Source organism: Peromyscus californicus, unplaced genomic scaffold (assembly GCF_007827085.1).
Source record: "Peromyscus californicus insignis strain IS unplaced genomic scaffold, ASM782708v3 Scaffold_3__1_contigs__length_106647218, whole genome shotgun sequence".
Lineage (NCBI taxonomy): Eukaryota > Metazoa > Chordata > Mammalia > Rodentia > Cricetidae > Peromyscus > Peromyscus californicus.
The window spans coordinates 105,245,721-105,264,692 of record NW_026294551.1 but is presented as its reverse complement, the minus strand read 5'-3'; the positions used below and the strand labels follow the sequence as shown (position 1 = coordinate 105,264,692).

The window sequence follows — 18,972 nt, the reverse complement described above, 5'->3', positions numbered from 1 at the left end:
ATCAGACCATGTTTACGGCTGGACATCCCGGTATTCTAAAATAAGAGGAAAGAGTCTGCAGATGAAAGGGACCGGGTACCTCCCTTGTACCCACATATGGAAACTGGGATTTTCTAGTTTCCCACTGTTCATGAGTTGCCTAAGCATGAAACAAGTTGTGCTCCATTTGCAATGTGTGATCTTTGGGGATGAAATGAGTTCTAAAGCTGAAAAAAATACCTAGCCAGGATCTCTGTGTTCGGTTTTTATTGTTGATTTGTGGTTTCAGCGACTCTGCTACTTTTAGGCCAGTAAGAAGGCAGAAACAGGGTGATGAGAGGCTGGGAACAGACACACTCTTTCTCCTACCGGGCCCCACCTAATGGCTCACTTGGCTATGAACTTCTGAATAATGGATTAATCCACGGATGAACTCAGTGCCTTCATGATCCATTTACCTCTCAAGTCCACCAGCTGGCAGCCTAGCACACACAGGCCTTTGGGGACCTTAACAATCTCCTAAGGTGTCTCATTCATTAAATCAGGAAATATGTGTTTCTATGATAAAATGAATGATATCTTGCTGTCTCAGAACTTGGTATCACGAGGAGCAGTATGGTAAGGTCTTTTCCCTTGAAGGAAATGTAAGAGTAATTATGAATAGATTTTATACATGTATTTGAATATAAAATGCCATCCACAAACTCCCCTACTTAGTCCTGAGTGGGTGGAGCTGTCTGGAAGGTTGTGAGACTCAGAGGTGGGGGCTGACTGGAGGAAGGGGTCCCTGGGGGTGTCCCTGAGCTTCCACAGCCTGCCTGCTTCCTAGTCACTATTTCCCAGGCTGCAGCGGCAGTGTGAAGAGCCACTTCTCCAGTCGCCATGCCTCTCCCGGCACGATGGACTTCATCCTCACAAACTACAAGCCAAAACAAGCCCTTTCTACTTAGGTTGCGTCCTGTCAGGCCTTTGTCACAGCTGTGAGAAAGGGAACCAAAAAAGAAACTAAAAACCTGGAAAAACACAAGGAAGTTCAAACATTGTCAAAATCAAAGTTATCAATTCTAGATGAAAATTCTAGACTTCACCAACATAAGGATTGCTTCTGTACTTCATTTAAAAACTGACAACACAACAGACCCCGACAATGTCACTTACTGAAGGTTTCCTGTTCTCAGCTGCCAGGGTAATGCAGATACATGTGAGAATTCTCAATTCCTTCCTTACAAATACACACACAGGCTAGAAGTTGCCTCAAGGTAACTGCAGTGGAACCATCCTTGACTATGCGGAGGACTGCTTATACTCCCCAAAGCAGGTCTTTCCTCTGGCCTGGCTACTGGCTATGGGGAGTAGTTGCACACAGTTCTGCAGCCACACTGAAGGCATGTGAAGATCAGTGCCTCCGCTCAGGGAGCAAGCCAGGCTCCGTGTGTGGTGTAATAAGCAATAAGCAATCTGTATTCTTTGATAGACACTGCCATTCACATTTCTCTCCAAGGGCTTACAGTGTCAGTTTGGCAGGACTGCCTCTGGTTAAAGTTTCTCACATAAAGTTGGATAGGGACCAACTTTCACGAGCAAAGAAAAGGTTTGGCTGTGACAGAGAGGATGGCAATTTCTCTCACAGGTGAAGCCTCAGTGGCCCTAACTTTTCTTGTTGCTGACCACACACCTGCCTATAGGAGCCGATGGGTTGTTGTGGCTCATAGTCTTGAGATACAGCCCATCCTGGTGAGAAGGCATGGCATCGGGGACTACCTGCATCCATCTGGTAGCAGAACAGACAAACATGAGTTTGCCTGGCTTCCTACTGATTTATTCAGTGGGACCCATCCACGGGGCAGCAATACCCTGGTGTCCTCAGTTAAGCGCCTCTGAGGAAACACCCTTAGCAGATACTCTCTTGCTTGTATCTCCTACCTGATTCCAAATCTAGTCAACTTGATGCTAAGGATCAACCATCACAGCCCCAAGAAGCTGTTTACAGAGAGTTGAGGTAACAGTTCTGTTACTAAAGCTATAGCCATGTGAATAACTATCTCACAACTTGACCTACTCAGACAGAAGCAGAAAAGTAACTCAAATGGCTAAGTCAAACTCTTTTCTAATGTTTATTTACTTACATACTTGACATTCTTTTTAGGCCTATTTTTAAAGCTCAAGCCAGGGTGAAGCAAGTATGTGAGAGCACAGTGGCGGCAGGCCTCCCTTCTCTCCATCTGCTTAGACCTCAGTGTGTGATGCTCCTTAACCCTCAGTTTCTGCCTGGCGGTGGTGGCACACGCCTGAAGTCCCAGTGCTTGGGAGGCAGAAGCAGGCAGATCTCTGAGCTCAAGGCCCGCCTGGTCTACCGAGTGAGTTTCTGGACAGCTAGGGTCTTGAAAAAACAACAACAACAACAACAACAAAACAAAAAACAACAAAACTCCAGTTTCCCTTCAGGCCAGGTTCCAGCAATACTGGGGGCCACAGACACTGCTGTTCTGTGAACCTGGACAGAAGATCTGGACTGTCACTACCCATGTCATCTATCTTAGTTTGGGTTTCTATTGCTGTGAGGAGACACCACAACCACAGCAACTTTTATAAAGAAAACATTTAATTGGGTAGCTTACAGCTTCAGAGGTTTAGTCCATTATTATCATGGCCAGACATGGCAGTATTCAAGCAGACACGGTGCTGGAGAAGGAGCTGAGAGTTCTACGTCTTGATCCACCGGCAACAGGAAGTGGACTGTGACGCTGGGTGTAGCTTGAGCACAGGAGACCTCAAAGCCCACCCCAGTGACACACTTCCTCCAACAAGGCCACACATACTGCCACTTTCTATGAGCTTATGGGGGCCAAATACATTCAAACTACCACACCCTCTCTGATGGGATCACTTTTAAATACAAGAATACAAATCTCTATAGATTTTCCAGTCATTCATTCAGAAAGCTTAATTATTGAACCTTTATTGAAACGGTGCATACATGCATTCACATACATATACACACAGACTAAACTGTCTACCCTCTAGAGACATACACTAAATTGTCTACCTCCCTTCACAAAGTTGTCTGCACCCAACTCTACGTGGTCTGTCCTTGATAGTCAAGAGTTCTTTACATTTTTGTTGAAGACAGTGATGAGTGTAATGAGAAATAATGCTTCAAAACGTATTTTTTTTTTGTTTTTGTTTTTGTTTTGTTTTTTCGAGAAAGGGTTTCTCTGTGTAGCTTTGCGCCTTTCCTGGAACTCACTTGGTAGTCCAGGCTGGCCTCGAACTCACAGAGATCCGCCTGGCTCTGCCTCCCGAGGGCTGGGATTAAAGGCGTGCGCCACCACCGCCCGGCCAAAACGTATTTTTAATAAGAATGTGTTCACAAGACAAGAACATAAGAAACACATTTTCAATCTTCCAAGTTTCCTATGAACTCAGCTGACCTTATACCAAGGCTCACTTCATTATCTGGCAATTTAGCTAAAAAAAAAATCAGGTAAATGCCGAAAAAATATAATCAGCAAGCATGCGTGAAGACAATGGCATCTTACTATAAACACAAGAGTGAAAATGAGGAAATGGCTCCGAGTAGCTGATGACATGGACGGGTTCACTGAGATGTGTTGTATCACTTCAACTCTATTAAAATTATACACATTTGTATGTTTTTGTTATCAAGACAGGGATTCTCTGCATGGCTCAGCTACAACATGGCTGGAACCTTAGATATTATGCTAAGTGAAATAAGCCAGTTCACAAAGACACACACTGATCCCACTTTTAATGAGCTTCCTAAAGAGTCAAACTCACAGACAGGTAGCAGGACAATGGCTCCTGGCAGCTGGACAGACAAGAATGGAGGAGGTGTCAGTGCTGTGGCAAAGAGGCCATGGAGATATGTTCAAGACTGTGTGGATGTATATGATCCTCTAAGAATGGTTCAGATGATAGAAAACAGGTATATTATATTATATTAATTATATTAATTATATTAATTATATTATATTATATTATATTATATTATATTATATTATATTATATTATATTATATTATATTATATTATACTATACTATACTACACTATACTATACTATGTTGGCCAATGTCCTAAGAAGATTTTTTGAAACACACTAAAAGCTAGACTAATGGGTGTGTATGAATGTTAGAACTACAAAGTGACAACCAATTGTGCAGTTTTACAGTGTGTGTTCACAGGTAGGAAGTGTCAGTAATTTCAGACTTTTCTTCTGGTGAAAACATTGTCTTGACACAGTCTGTGAAAATGTTAGGAAGGCCTTACCTGGGCCGGCGTGTTTGCAGTCACAGGAGGTGGCGAGGCACTGACTTTTGGTTCACTGGGGGATGCTGCTGAGCCCTGAGACTCCTGGCTTGCTGGCTGGTCTGGAGACAAAGCGTCACTGCTATCTTCATCAAATGAGAACTCTCCGTGAGTGTGGGGATAGTCCTCCTTCACCACACCTGCAGAGAGAACCATGGTGAACTTGGGCTCTGGAACCAAGGCTGACTGAGAAAGGGGAGTTTTAGGAGCTGGCTTCAAGCTGGGCTCTTCCCAGAGGGAGCCACACTGCTACAGAAATGGAGGCTCTTCTAGCAGGAGCCTCACTGCTGTCTGCCATGTACTCTTTGGGGTTTGATGTTTGATGTTCTTCTATTCAGATCAAGTCTTTGGGTCCAGCGACCAGCTGTAGGAAGGGAGGGGACAGGAGTGCCTTGTTGTTGCTCCTGTCCCTGTGGTACTGGGGATGGAGCCCAGGGCTATGAACAAGCTGGCCAGGAGGCCAGAGCATCAGCACTCCTCTGCAGCCTGGCCCAGAGGGGAGGGTTCTCAATGACACTGGAGAACACAACAGCAAGAGGACAATCCAGGATGCAGAACACAAGCCTACTCTGTAAAATGAGCAGCAGAGCACACCCGCTCAACAGAATAATATTTAAGAGATGCACGGACCTTATTCTTTAAAACCCCAACCTGGAACCGAAATGTTCACATGGAGGAAGCAGAGGAGGAAGTGAGAGTGTTAGTTTCCATTTCAAGGAACAGCACGCCTACACTCACACCTTACTTTGGGGGCTATCTTCCCAAATGTTTGGAATCAGAGTTGACTCCACGTTTTGGAATTTTGTGACTACAAACTGCCTAAGCTTTAAACTTGCACTAACTCAGAGTATGAAGCCCTGAGGAGTATGAAAGCTGTACTAGATAATTTTTCAGTTAGTATAATTATGTGTACAGTGCTCTGTCTGCGTGTATCCCTGCAGGCCAGAAGAGGGCACCAGATCTCATTACAGATGGTTGTGAGCCAACATGTGGTTGCTGGGAATTGAACTCAGGACCTTTGGAAGAGCAGCCAGTGCTCTTAACCTCTGAGCCATCTCTCCAGCCCTCAGTTAGTATAAAAACAAAAACAAACAAAAAACAAAAACAGAACTGTGCTGAATGAATATCATTATTCATTTGTTTTCCTGCTAAAACTATGCCAGAAACAAAAACCAGTGAGACAAGCAGGCCTCAGTGTGTGAGAGTGTGCTGTGCATGCATAGGCCTGGGTTCAAGTACCAAGAACAGGATGAGCAGCACAAGCCAAGCCTAAGAGCAGCTAAAGCAGACAGATGCTACTTCTCCTCAAGAGTGCAGTGAAACCTCGGGCCTTCCTCTGTGCTTGTGCAGCTTATCATCTTCCTAGACAGACAGAACGAAGAGTCTAGCAATAGTCAACAGTACAAGTCAAACAGTACAATACAATAATTTATCTTAGAAAATGTGATAATGGCATCAGAGCTCACTCTGACATAAAATAGAAATCCACGTTACCTGACAGAGGAGGCCATTTTCTAATCTGTAACAAAACAGTCGCAACAAGATAGATGTTTATCAGCTTCTAGTCAACTAAGAAAACAATGCCCTTGATTGATGCTAGCATTTTGATCAAATTTATTTAGCACTCCTGTGGAAGACAGAAACTGTTACTCTTGCCTATAATGGCTTCCTTGACGCTTGAGTCCACAGGAAGGATGTTCTTCTCCACCAGCTCCATGGGCCCAGGCCTCTGAGCAATCTTCTCGTTCAGGTCATCTGCCAGCCGAGCTCGCTTCAGCTTCATCTGCGTGGCCTGCAGCGACGGCTCTGCAAACGTTTCTGGAAGACCAAGTGCAGCTTTAACCATGGCACCTATCAGGCCAAGGAACTGAATAGGGTTAAACTCTGGAAGGAGAGAGTGACTGCTGAGAGTGCTTGGTAGATTGTTTCTCTCAGAGCAGGGCAGCTACTTATCTATGCAACATGGAGGCCCCAGACTTGAACAATCATGGGCTGAAGCTGGAAACGGGGCTGCCGCCATCTGCCTGCAGTAGGAGGTCAGGTCTGTTTAGAACACGTTTACTAGGTACCAGAGGACACAGCATGAGGACACATGTGGCCCAGAGCTCTACAAGTGGATGGTTCTCATTTGGCTTCACTGGAAAGGCAGTTCCTAGAAAGGGAGGCACTAAATCCTAGGACCGAAGTTTCTCTTACTTTCTTCAGTAGGAAGAACTACGATTAATACTCTTGGATTGACTGCATATCAGGGTCAGTAATCATAATTAAGAATTTGAGCTCATTTTGGAATAAAAAAACCCACATTTTACACAGAGATTATGGTGCATAGAACCATCAGCTCATACACTTAAAATAAGTTATACAACAGATACAAGCCAGTGTAGCTCTCCCAATGCCTCTGCTTCATCATGTCTGTTGTTCCTTGGGGTAAGTCATTAACATCTCCTCCCATTGTTTTGAGCTATGTTTTTGCTGGTTTAAAAATAAGTGGTACACTATTACCCGAGATTACGAGCTGATTCTGAGCTCCAGAGATGAAGCACACAGAACTGTACAGGATACTATGTGTAGGGAGAACAGGATCAACCAGCCAATCACATGGATTTTTTTCAATGCTTCTATGAAGCTCAAGGTGGGAAAGCCTTTGGTCTCTCTCCCTTCTCCACCTAAGCAATACATCTGCAAGGAAAACCTTCCCACAGTAGTAAGCAGAGCCTGGTAGGTTGGTGTGCTTCTGTCTGTCTCACTTCCTCCTTAACTCCATGGAGCTGAGGCTCAATTTATGCTGTTGAATTTCAGAAAATAATTTAGAATCTAACCTGCCAAAAACCCAATTCAATTAAATTAGGTTAATGTAAAAATATATGATAAGGTAATTAAAAACTAAAAGATGATATATTCTTATTCTCAGATCTCAACTTGAGAATGCATGTTTCAATATATACTCTTATATTAAAAATATGCATATGAATGTTTTGCTTGCATGTGTGTCTATATACCATGTGTGTGCTTGGTGTCCATGGAGGCTAGAAGAGGGCATCAGATCCCTTAGAGCTGGAGGTACAGGAGGTTGTGAGCTGCTTGACACGGGCATTCCAAGCAAACAGTATCCTCCACAAGAGCAACAACTGATTGCGAGCCGGCTCACCATCTCCTTGGCCTTGCTTCCTTTTTTTTCTTTTTCATAAAAGAAGATTTGGGTAGATGTATTTCTTTTTATTTTAAGTCTACTAATGACATCTAGAGTCAGAAGGCAAATACAGACAGCATTGTATACACTCACATATTCATGCACATGTATTGTTCTTTGCTGTGTTAGTGTTATTTAGCTGAAGTCAATGACCCCCAAGATCTGCAGTGCTCTATGCTAACACTGGCTCTCTGAGAAGTTTTTCTGTTCAAGGGGCTGTCTGAGAACACAACCCACGGTGGGGAAAGGCACACATCTCCCACCTCCTGCTTGGGACAAGAAGGACACATACAGGAGAACACTCTTCAGTCTGTGGAGGCCAGTGTGGCACTTGCCATTTCTTCAGAGCACATTCTAACACAGTTATCAACCTGTGTCCTTTCTCAGGCAGAGCTGCCTGGTTGTTCCTGTCTGTCTCTGCCCCTGAAGCACATGATGCTCATTATTGGGCCCCTGGTGCCTAGCATTAGGCCAGTGGACGCACAGCCTCCTGAAGAAGTGCACTCTGGCTGTGTCTGAGCTACCAGGCTGCTATCCTGATTCTGTCACTAGACTTGGAGAGAACAGGCTCTTCCTACCCCACAACTGTCTCTAAATGTCTGTGATGTTTCCAGATTCTTCTTAAAGCTTAACACACTCAAGACTGTTAAAAAACCCAAGCTCCTACTCTTGCTCAGTAAGTTATAGAAGCAGAATGAGGCAAAAGTAGAACTCTGGAAATTTCTGATGGAGAAGCTGGCTTTTAAGAAGACTTTCTTAGAGAGAAGGACATCCATGTGAGCCATGTATTCTGCAGGAATGGAATGATACTGCTTTGCCTCCAAGGGCTAAGACTACATCACTCAGAAGCGATTAGTAATGGTCATGTCAAGACTGTAAGTATCGACAAAGAGGAGCAGCAACCTGTGTGAGCATCATTTCAGATAAATATCAATGAGATCCAAGCTGTCAAAAATCTAGAGCTAGATGTGTGACTACTGTGTGCACTGACTTTAATGACATATCTCTCTCATGACAGAGGAGTCCTACGGACCACAAACGTCCTTCCAGGACAGTACACGTGAAACTGAGGAACCCGCTGGTAGAAGAAGCAGCCATTAATTGATTGTCTAGAGGTCAAATGTTCCCTAGGGGTCAAGTTTTGAGTCTTTATGGTGCTATCCAATTTGGAGGATGTCAGCCTGCAGAGTAAAACGTTATTAAAATGGGAATAAACAGAAATGGTAGACACCTCACTTTTCTCCTTAAAGAAATGTAGCCAAGCATGAAGAAATAAACCTCTTACCTTCTAAAATATGCATTCTGACCAGCTCGGAGCGGTCTGGGCGACTCCGGATCTTGTGCTTCAGAAAGTTTTCGGTCTTTAAAAAAAAAAAAAAAAAAAAAAAAAAGTTGTTCATGATTTATTGTAGTTTTAGATTTTCTTCAAAAATAAATTATACACCCTTTTTGTTGTGTCTTTGAGAGAGTAACTAGAAATTAGTGCTTAGGGGAACTATCATCTAGTACAAGACTGCCGTGTAGCCTTCAGTATCGCCCAGGGGTCTGACACATATTAGTTTAAATAACTACTTTATAGAGTTTTATAGTGAAACTGAGAAAAGCTCACATTTTTAAGATGAGCTTTGAATAAACATAAGATTTAACCCTTTTATATAAAACCAATACTTTATAAAAGTAGAAATTTATTTAGATATTCAAGTTTTTAAAAATAATAATAATATTTTATTTGAGTTCATAGTCTTAGCACATTCTCTAAAACTGTACTCAACACTCAAGCAATAGGTCTAGGTTATTATTGCATTCTGGGGACAGTGTGAAGGAATTTTTATAATATTCTTATTTTCATACTGCATAACAGAACCCCCTTCCCTCAGGAAAAACAGAAAGACATAATGGCACTGAGCACCCACGTTGATGTGTGGCCACCAAAGAATCACTTTCAAGAACACAGCTGAGTGTAGCACGTTCTTTATTTAGCTGTGCTCTCAATCCTTAGGCAAATCAACAGTGACACAGACCCACAGGGAAACTGGTCGAGCACCTTGAGAAGCACATGACTTTCTTGTTCCTCTGCAGGGCTGACAAACAGCAGAGGCTCTTGCCCAGTGTGTCTGTTAGACTCTGGTCTGGCTCAAGACTTCTTCCTTATAAAACCCAGGCCCACCAGCCCAGGTGTGATGAGCTAGGCCCTCCCTACACCAGTCATGGGTCACGGAAACGTCCTACAGGCTTGTCATTTGCTGGGGCATTTTAGCTTGTGTCAAATTAATAAGAAGCTAGTTAGCACAGCCCTGAAAACAAATGAACTAGTTACATTTGTTTATTTTATGACTCTGTGTCAGAGTAATGCATGCACATGTACATGTGGGGGGCTAATTCATGTGTATATGTGAGCATGTGCATATAGAGTGTTGGGGGCAATACATGTGCATATGTATTCATGCACGTGCATGAAGAGGACAGAGGCTGATGTCAGGTATCTTTTTTCACTTTCTCTTCACTTTTTTCACTTTCTCTTTCTGGCTTTGTTGGAGGAAGTGTGTCACTGTGGGGTGGGCTTTGAGGTGTTCTTTGCTCAAGCTACTTCCAGTGACACAGTCTACTTCCTGTTGCCTGTGGATCAAGGTCTAGGATTCTCAGCTCCTCCTCCAGCACCAAGTCTGCCTGCACACTGCCATGCTTTATGCCATGATGATAATGGACTGAACCTTTGAACTGTAAGCTAGCCCCAACTAAATGTTTTCCTTCATAAGAGTTGCTGTGGTCATGGTGTCTCTTCACAGCAATAGAAACCCTAACTAAGACAATTACTGTTTGTTTTTTATGGGTGTGTATGTGGGACAATGCATGCACATGTGTACATGTGTGAATACAGACATGTAGAGTGTTGGGGTAATGCATGCACATGTGCACACATGTGAGTATGTGCATGTGGAGGACAGAGGCTATGTCAGGTGAGCTCACCCAGTTGGTTAACCTGGCTGGTCAGCAAGCACTTCTTGCCTCAGCTTCCTCAGTGCTGGGATCAGTATAGGTGTGAGCTGCCAGGCCCAGACTCGCTTTAAACACAGCCCTGTGGCAAACACTCTACTGACTGAGCCATCTTTTCCATGATGCTACTGATTTTAAAAGAACAAAACTGAACTGTCAGACACTTTCTAAAAGCCTCTAGAAATCAAGCTACCCCAGAATACATGCTATCTACACCACAGATCTTGGAGATAATGGGTATATTCTGCATCAATATATTTAGGAGTACTGGTGCTTGGGATACAGCAGAGAAATAAAGATTTTTAAAGTGAAATGACTTACTCTGGCTCGCTCCAGGCTTTTTATCTGCTCATGGAATGCTGCCGGACTCTTCAAAGCTGTTAGGAAGAAAACAAATGGTTTCTATAGCATAAACAGGAGCTCACATCTTAGCTTGCCACTCTGCTAACCCCAACAGTGTGTATCTGTGCTGACATTTATTTACAGTTCCTTTATGAGACCCCTCCAAACATGAAGACTTCAATGCTGCCCGAATGAAATGACGTACATCACAAATAAAGCAAGTGGACACTTCAAACAGAGCTGCTGTCTCAGGACTGTGTAAGTACCAGGTCAGGCCATTCCAAGGCCCAGGGACCCCACAGGTTTTGTTCTTAGCGCCCAGATACGCTGCCAGACAAAGCTCATGTGGCTCTGGAACTCGAACATGGGGACACACAGCATGCATTTATTCAGAACTCACAACCATCTTGGTTCTGTGGTGAGGCACAGTTACGACTGCTGTTGGTCTCCCTAATAAACCTGCCAGGTGAGGATGAATCCCAGAATACGATGTGTGCAAGTCCCTGAGGTCATACAGCTAAATGTTGGTCCAGGTGTGATTTAAATCTAGCATTCTAAATTCAAAGGGTCATGTTCTTTGTACCACACCACAGTGCAACACACAAAAGATGATTCTTTAGTAAGTCATCAGTATTCTATTTCAGAATCTCAGCACAAGGAGAAACGGTATTTGCATTTCAGTCTGTCATCTTTGGAGACTCTTGATTTGTGTACATCCACCATTGTACCTAAGAACCATGGGCGTAGGTCAGTAAATGGGAGATAGGACTAGGCTTCCCTGGGCAGGTTGTCTTGAGCATAATCTTCTAGTTTAGTCCTTGAGACACTTCCGAGGCTCCCAGTAGCCTACCCCTGCCAGCCTGGCTGAGGACCAGCTCTACACACCAGCCAGGGCTGACCCAGAAGTAGTGCTGTAAGCATCATTACTGGTACTGTTGATGAGCTGGCTGGGGGAGGACTGTGGTGGTGGAGATGCTGAGCAGTTATCAGAGTGGCTCTGGGTGGCCACAGCTGGATTTAAGAGACTTAGATGACTGATAGCAGTCTATAAAAGTTTCACTGATGAAAAAAAAAATCTGCTAAAAAACAAACAAGCATTCCTTATCTTCATTAACTGATAAAGATTTCTGGGCTAGCAATGAGTTACAGGACTGGGAAACACATGTTTGTTCTGTAATTTCTAGTGTTTTAAAGTGGAATAAATTAACTCTTGGAAAAGTTAATTTCTAAACAAAGTCCATGGCATATGGAAAACAACCATTCTCTCCTCTAAAACTCCCAAACCTAGTGGTTAAAGGTAAAGAAAACAGTCTAGATAAATATTCTAAAATCAACTCTTATGAATCTCTTGAAAGAAACAAGTGTACTCAAGGCCAGAAAGCCCAAACTAACTGTAAATAGCATTCCATCAGTTACAAACCCGAGATGCGTGTAATTAGGTAGACCATAGCCCAGCACCATGGAGAATGACCTTAAATTCAGGTAGAATTCTGAAGGTCATGAGTTAAGGCTATCACATTACTCTTGTAGGTCTAACCTCAGATATACCAGCAGAATTATCAGTTCAACCACTTTAAAGTCCAAACAGACATTAAAGCTCACAGTAAGAACTCCATAGTGGGGGCTGGAGAGATGGCTCAATGGTTAAGAGCACTGGCTGCTCTTCGAGAGGACCTGAGTTCAATTCCCAGCAACCACATAGTGGCTTATAACCATGTATAATGGTATTTAATGCCCTCCTCTGTCATGCAGGCATACATACAAGCAGAGCACTCATACACATAAAATAAATAAATAAATCTTTAAAAAAAGAACTTCGCAGTGTCTTAAAGGCATTCTTCATTAGTGTAAAATTCAAGCCCATTTTTTAAGCTGCATCTGTTTTTAAGATGTACTAAGGGTTCTCCTGGCTGAGCCATGCTGACACCTGACTCTCCTGATGAGCATTCACGGAAAGTGCAAGGACTGAACAGAAGGAGGGAAGCCTTCCTCAGGAATGGCCATCCTGTCCCCACACACCACAGCAACAGTGACTTGGTCTTACGTGGCATGATGCCCTGGTCCACTAGCTGTTCTCTCGTCCTCCTCTGCTGCAGCCTCAGCTGGAGCACTGTGGAAAGGAAAGAGTTTGAGTTTATCAGCAGCTGTAACCTCAATTCCTGCAGCTCCAAAGGAGACACTGTTAACCTTTATTAAACACCCACTGCATTATCCAACAAGAAGGAAGTCAATTGGGAAGCTGAGTATGGTAGCCATGTCTTTAATCCCAGCTCTCAAGGGGCTGAAGCAAGAGGGCTACTGCAGGTCTGAGGCCAGTCAAGTTGCATACTGAGTTCCAGGACATCCTGAACTACATGGAGGGTGAGATCTTGTCTTAAGAAGGGAGGTGAGAGAAGACATTACTTGGTACTAAGTTGTAAAAAAAAATATTTTGTGATTCTGCTTGCTGGTGAATTCTGAATTTACTCAGCAATTCTTTTGTTTAGTTAATAATTTGAATTTATGATGAATGCTAGGCATTTCCTATTTAAATACTTCACACAATATTCAAGTGAACTGATAGTTGGCTTATACATTATGACTTGTTCAAAGGAAATCTCATTTGGAGCAACAATATGAGGTTCCCTGACATTTTTTCTATGTTAATAGTAACAATTTACTTTAAGAAAAGACTGGCTTGTTTGGAAGGACTTCTCCACCAGGAAAGAATTTAAAAGAAACAGCTTCAGTGATGCTTAAATACATATAAATTAGGCCAGAGAGAAACTTCTAAGTTATGAATTTAACAGGCTGCATAAACACACACTGAATCTCACCCTAAAAGTCCTGAAAAAGCTATACTCAACTGGTATCACTGTCTACTACAAAGTAAATTGTGAGAATTGGTAGAAACAAGGCCCACATTAGGAAATGTGGACATTTAGCTTGTCAAACAAAAATTAATTTACCCCCCCCCCATTTTCAAGGAGATTCTGTTTACAGCATCTCTAGAAATTCAATTTAGAAAACAAGTCTATTTAAAAAGAACACAGCAAGTAAAACAGAAGCCTTTTCCCTAGTTACTTTAACTTGTTTTGCTTTTATTTTCAAATTACAGTTAGGATGACTACGGGTCTGCATAAAAGTCACCAACATGATGAAACAAAATATGCCCGTTTCTTAATGGCAGGGAGAAGAGACTGAACAAAAGGTTAGAATGCATCATACTAGTGTCTCCCACCTGCAGGAGACCCTGCGTGCCTCAGAGACCACAGTCCTGACAGTGTTGACCCTATGAGGACTGCAGAGCAGAGTCCTGCCTCAGGTTGCCCAAAGAGCCCTGAACTGCTCAATGGCTCTTACGAACACCTATATAAGAGTCCTGAACACAGAAATGAGATACATTTGGTTTTGGGCCACAGTTTCACTGATACCACATTTAGAGCTGAAACGGTTGATATAAAACAGCCACAGAGAGTAAAAGCCAAGTAAAAGCAGCTTAAACAGCATGCATACTTCTGACACTAGCATTTTTCAGGAGTGTAGAGGCTAATGCTGGGTGGTACTTAAGGTGGTCACAGCAGGGAGAATCCCAAGGAAATCCCAAGAGGATAAAGGGTCAGGGTGTCACTCCAGCTCAGAGGGTCCATGTCAGGGAGAAGCCCCAGCAGCAAGCAGTGTCTTTCCCTTCTCCCCAGGGATCCTCAGAGAAAGATCACACAACAACAATGGCCCTTTTAAAAAAAACAACCCAAACACAATCTGTAGTTAGGAGACATGCTTTGAACACTACACTTTCTGCATATTTACATCAGGACATCAGCAGTTACTCCATCAGCAAGCCAAGAGGCAAAGCACGTTTGTGCTTCTCAGAGGCTCTTCTGATTGGACACTGGTTGCTTCAGGGACTACCCCCATCCCCCAAGCACAGGAGGGCAGTCCTGATTGCATTCATTCAAGATTGCAATCACTCATGTTAACACACACAGTATATCTGTGAAGCTAGCACACAGAACAGACACATGCCACTCTAATGCATTCCTTGGGACCGACATTTCTGACTGCAAATGCACAGGCTTTCCCTGTGTCTCTGTCCTCCAATCTGAAGATAGCAACTGGATGTCCAACAGTTCCAATCAAATACGACTCCCTAGATGTTCCCAATTTCAAATACTAGTCCCTAGCTGAGACTATTCATACTACAGCATCCTCCTCAGACTTGAGTATTTGCCTGACGGTTCCACAAAATGCAGGAAGGTACTTTATGATTGCTGCTTTACTATAAAGGACACAATTCAGAAACAGATCACTGGAAGAGATGCACAGGGAGAGGTCCTCTGCTGGGCTTCTATCCTTTCTCTGACTCCATCTGTGCCTTCCTGGAACTAAAGGTACCCAGAAGCCATCAGGGGCCCTAGCTACCTATCATCTAGCATACCCCAGATGTTCTTGTCACTGACAACACTGAGCAGTCTGTGTCAGGAACTGAGGACTAAGATCAAGGCTGACAGAAGATGCTTACTCACCCCCTCCTCCTGTCACCTAGGAAACCACGTTAGGAGCTGTGTGCCAAGAACTAGAGGCAGAGAGCAGATATACATTTCTCATACCACAGAGACAAGGCACCAATCACCAATTGTTAAAACAAAAACCACACCCAAGTCCTGTGTTTTTCACCCAGTTCCTATACGGCTAAAATAAGCAACCCCTTGGACAACCTAGGTCATTTGGCCTGAAGGGAACAAAATGACTTAACCGATGCTCTCAAAATTCCCCATGTAACTCCCCAAAGGCAAGCTATTCTAAGGCCTCTGTTTTATGGGATTGCTGGAGAGGCATCAGTAACTGCTAATGGGACACTACTTTGAAGCGAAGACATTAGAAAGGACATGACTGGAGAGGAGGTAGACTTAGAAGTAATGAGTTATATTATATCTGTTGGTTGCCTAGCTCTTCTATCCTGTCTATACCCAAAGGTGGACACTATGGGACACATATTATCTAACACAGACTCAGGTAGACAGGGGGTAAAGATCAGTTGTAGAGCTTGGTGAACACTGGGTGTGGAAGGTGGGGAACAGAGATGCCCCAGCACATTGCAAATCTTGGTGAATTTTAAAATTCAACTATGGCATTTGTTCATATTAAACACAATTAGTGAGGAACAATGTGGTAAAGGCTATTCTTAGAATGTACTAGTTATATAGTACCATATAGTGCAGACTAGTAATTTTAGAAAACAGCAAACTTCCTTTTAGTACTCTACTCACCAACTTAGTAGAAACCAATGAACACAGAGTACATGCCAGCGGACAGGTGCACCACCTGGGAGGCAGAGGTTGGGCAGGGTGTATTTACTAGTGCTTTTCAGGGATTGTGAAAGGAATCAGGGACCTTGAAAATAGAGGACATGACTCTTCTGACCACAGAGGTGTCCATGGCTATGGCCAAGACACCTGATCAGGAAAGGTTCCTATGGTGATATTTCATTTGTACTGAAACGTGATTTTATTTGTATGTTAATAAATAAAGTTGCCTGGGGGGTCAGAGCTAATAGCAAGCCATAGCAGAGGCCAGGTGGTGGTGGCGCACACCTTTAATCCCGATCACATGACAGACATATCCCTGTGTGTTCAAGGATACAGCCAGCATGGAGACACACGCCTTTAATCTCAATACCAACCACAGAAGACCTGGAGGTCTGTATAGACAGGTAGTGACAAGGAGGTCATATGGTTGGGTTTACAACCAATAAGAAGGCAGAAGAGAAAGTCAATAAAAAGATACACAGGAAGTAGGTCTCTTTCTGAGGGGAAGGACAACAGTGGCAGCGAAGGGTAAGAAAGGTTTTTTAGTATCAGCTCTCAGCTACTGCTCCGACCTCTTGGGCTTTTAACTCTGCATTTGGCTCTGTGTTTCTTATTTAATAGACTGTTACATCGACATTTGGTGCCCAATGTGGGACTGAGGTGGGCGGAGCACCAGCCAAAGTTGCTATTTTAGCCCTAGTAATGCTGCAGTTTAAAACAACAGATTCACAGTAAGACAGATTCAGATGGAATAAGACTTTAATGCTTTACAATGTGTGTAAAAATGTACGTAGGCTTGGAAGAGAGAGAAAAAGGAATATATACAGTTATATAAAGAAATAGTTTTTAAAAATAAAGTCTTTAAAGAGACAGTAAAGGTAGTATAAAAAATAAGCCACATAAAGATGGATATTACACAGAGAATCTGGATTGTGTTGTCTTTGGGATTTTTAACTGCAGAAAAAATTTGACTGTAAAAGCTGTTGAGTTAAATATGTATATTTTAAAGGTACCTTGACTTCAAAATTTAGATGTAAGGATATGTTGCTTTGGAAAGGAGACTCTGCTTTGTTTCCACAGAAAGCCAGAGGCTATGGATTTGTTCAAGATTAAGATACATCAGGTTTGACCAGCCAAGACCCCCTGAAAGGTCTCTGATGACACCATGGCCCAGATGATCCAACATTCAGAACCGTTTCAAGGCAACTGGCTCAGAGAATACATCCTCACGGACTATACCATAATCCTAAAATTTTCTTTGTGTCCCCATAAGATACAGCGTTCCCCACCCCCCAGCAGGAAGTAGTAAGAGAAGCTACGCCCAAATTCCCAAATATACCAAGCTGGCTTTGGAAATGGAATTGGCACATTCCTTGTCTAAACCCAAACATATTGCTAAAAAAAAAAAAAAAAAGGTCGAGAGAGGACTCTGGTGTGGGACAGAGAAAAACCAATATTTTTATTTAAAACAAGTTGATTATAAATACAATCCCTTTCTAAAGAAGAAAGGGGGATAGTATAGAAAATGATAGGATGAAAGGGTAGATTAATGAACTTTTAGAGAACAACTTGTTTAGAAATGTTTTATATTGCTATAGATTTTAGTTTATTAATACAAATTTAGAGCTGATTTTGTTATACTGTATATATATTTCTACTCTTGTTAGAGGTATTATGTTCAATGTAACCATTTAGATTGTAATGGATAATTAAGAAATACAGATTAATAATTAGTCTTCTATGATAGTCAAACTTGTAGCATGTTAGTTAAGTTTTCTAGGTATACATAGATATATTTCAGATAGATAGGTAATCTTCAAACACTTCAAAGACCTACAGAATACGGCATTTAAAATATTTTAAAAATTTAGACTTTCTGGACAGTGAGACATGTCTGCTTCTGGCAGTACTGATTTACTTCAGAGAGGAGGATGGGCATTGAAGACACTCTATATGGAGCTTTTCTTCTTCTTGGAAAAAAATAGCCATTTGGGCAAGAAACTGTTCTTGACTGGACTGCTTGATCGACTGGACATGCAGGACCCATAGGAAGGTGATCACTGAACTTTGTTTGTCAAAATGGTCCTTCAGGTTCCTGCTTCTCAGAGGAAACTGCCAGACATTCTACAGGACACAAAGAGAAGTGACTGAGAGACTCTAGGCCTGTGGGCTGAAGACAGATGCCCCAACTTTACAGAAGAACTTTGGATGACTGTCCAGGCTGCCAGCTGTCTCTGTCTACTTTCGAAAGACTCCCGAAAGTTGCTTGCATCCTTCTCCCTTTTCTCAGGTAATATTATATCTTTCTGGGGTCTTTGATGTAATTGAAGACTAGATAGTTATAATTTCCTTAGTTATGATAAGAGATAAGTTCGATATGAAACCTTAGACTCACAAATATAAGATAGGATATCTTCTTTAATTTTGCCAAACAGAAATAGACTAGATACTATAAATGGACTAGATATTGCAACTGTAATTCTTGCTTGATAATTGTTTTGTTATATATAATTTTACTATGTGAAAGTTAAAACCTTTCTTTTTGAAAAAAAGAAAAGGGGAAGTGCTGTGGGATGTTCTGTATGTTAAATGTATTGCTCTGATTGGTTAATAAATAAAACACTGATTGGCCACTAGCCAGGCAGGAAGTATAGGCGGGACAAGCAGAGAAGAGAATTCTGGGAAGTGGAAGGCTGAGTGAGAGACACTGCCAGCCACCGCCATGAAAAGCGAGATGGAAGGTACCAGTAAGCCACGAGCCACGTGGCAACTTATAGACTAATAGATATGGGTTAATTTAAGATAGAACTAGATAACACGAAGCCTGCTTCGGCCATACAGTTTTTAAGCAA

At 42.6% G+C, this 18,972-nt stretch overlaps 1 protein-coding gene across 5 annotated transcripts in view; it reads right to left on the bottom strand.

Annotated features, from left to right (window-relative positions):
• The window catches only part of Mrtfb (myocardin related transcription factor B), a 168,881-nt gene that overhangs the window by 31,970 nt on the left and 117,939 nt on the right, over window positions 1-18,972 (bottom strand). For all 5 annotated transcript variants that reach the window (XM_052759556.1, XM_052759557.1, XM_052759555.1 and 2 more), the window contains 5 exons: window positions 12,877-12,942; window positions 10,812-10,867; window positions 8,782-8,857; window positions 5,963-6,124; window positions 4,268-4,446 (listed from right to left, as the gene is read on the bottom strand). In XM_052759556.1, coding sequence (XP_052615516.1) covers window positions 4,268-4,446; window positions 5,963-6,124; window positions 8,782-8,857; window positions 10,812-10,867; window positions 12,877-12,942 — 539 coding nt within the window. The remainder of the gene's footprint in view (window positions 1-4,267; window positions 4,447-5,962; window positions 6,125-8,781; window positions 8,858-10,811; window positions 10,868-12,876; window positions 12,943-18,972) is intronic.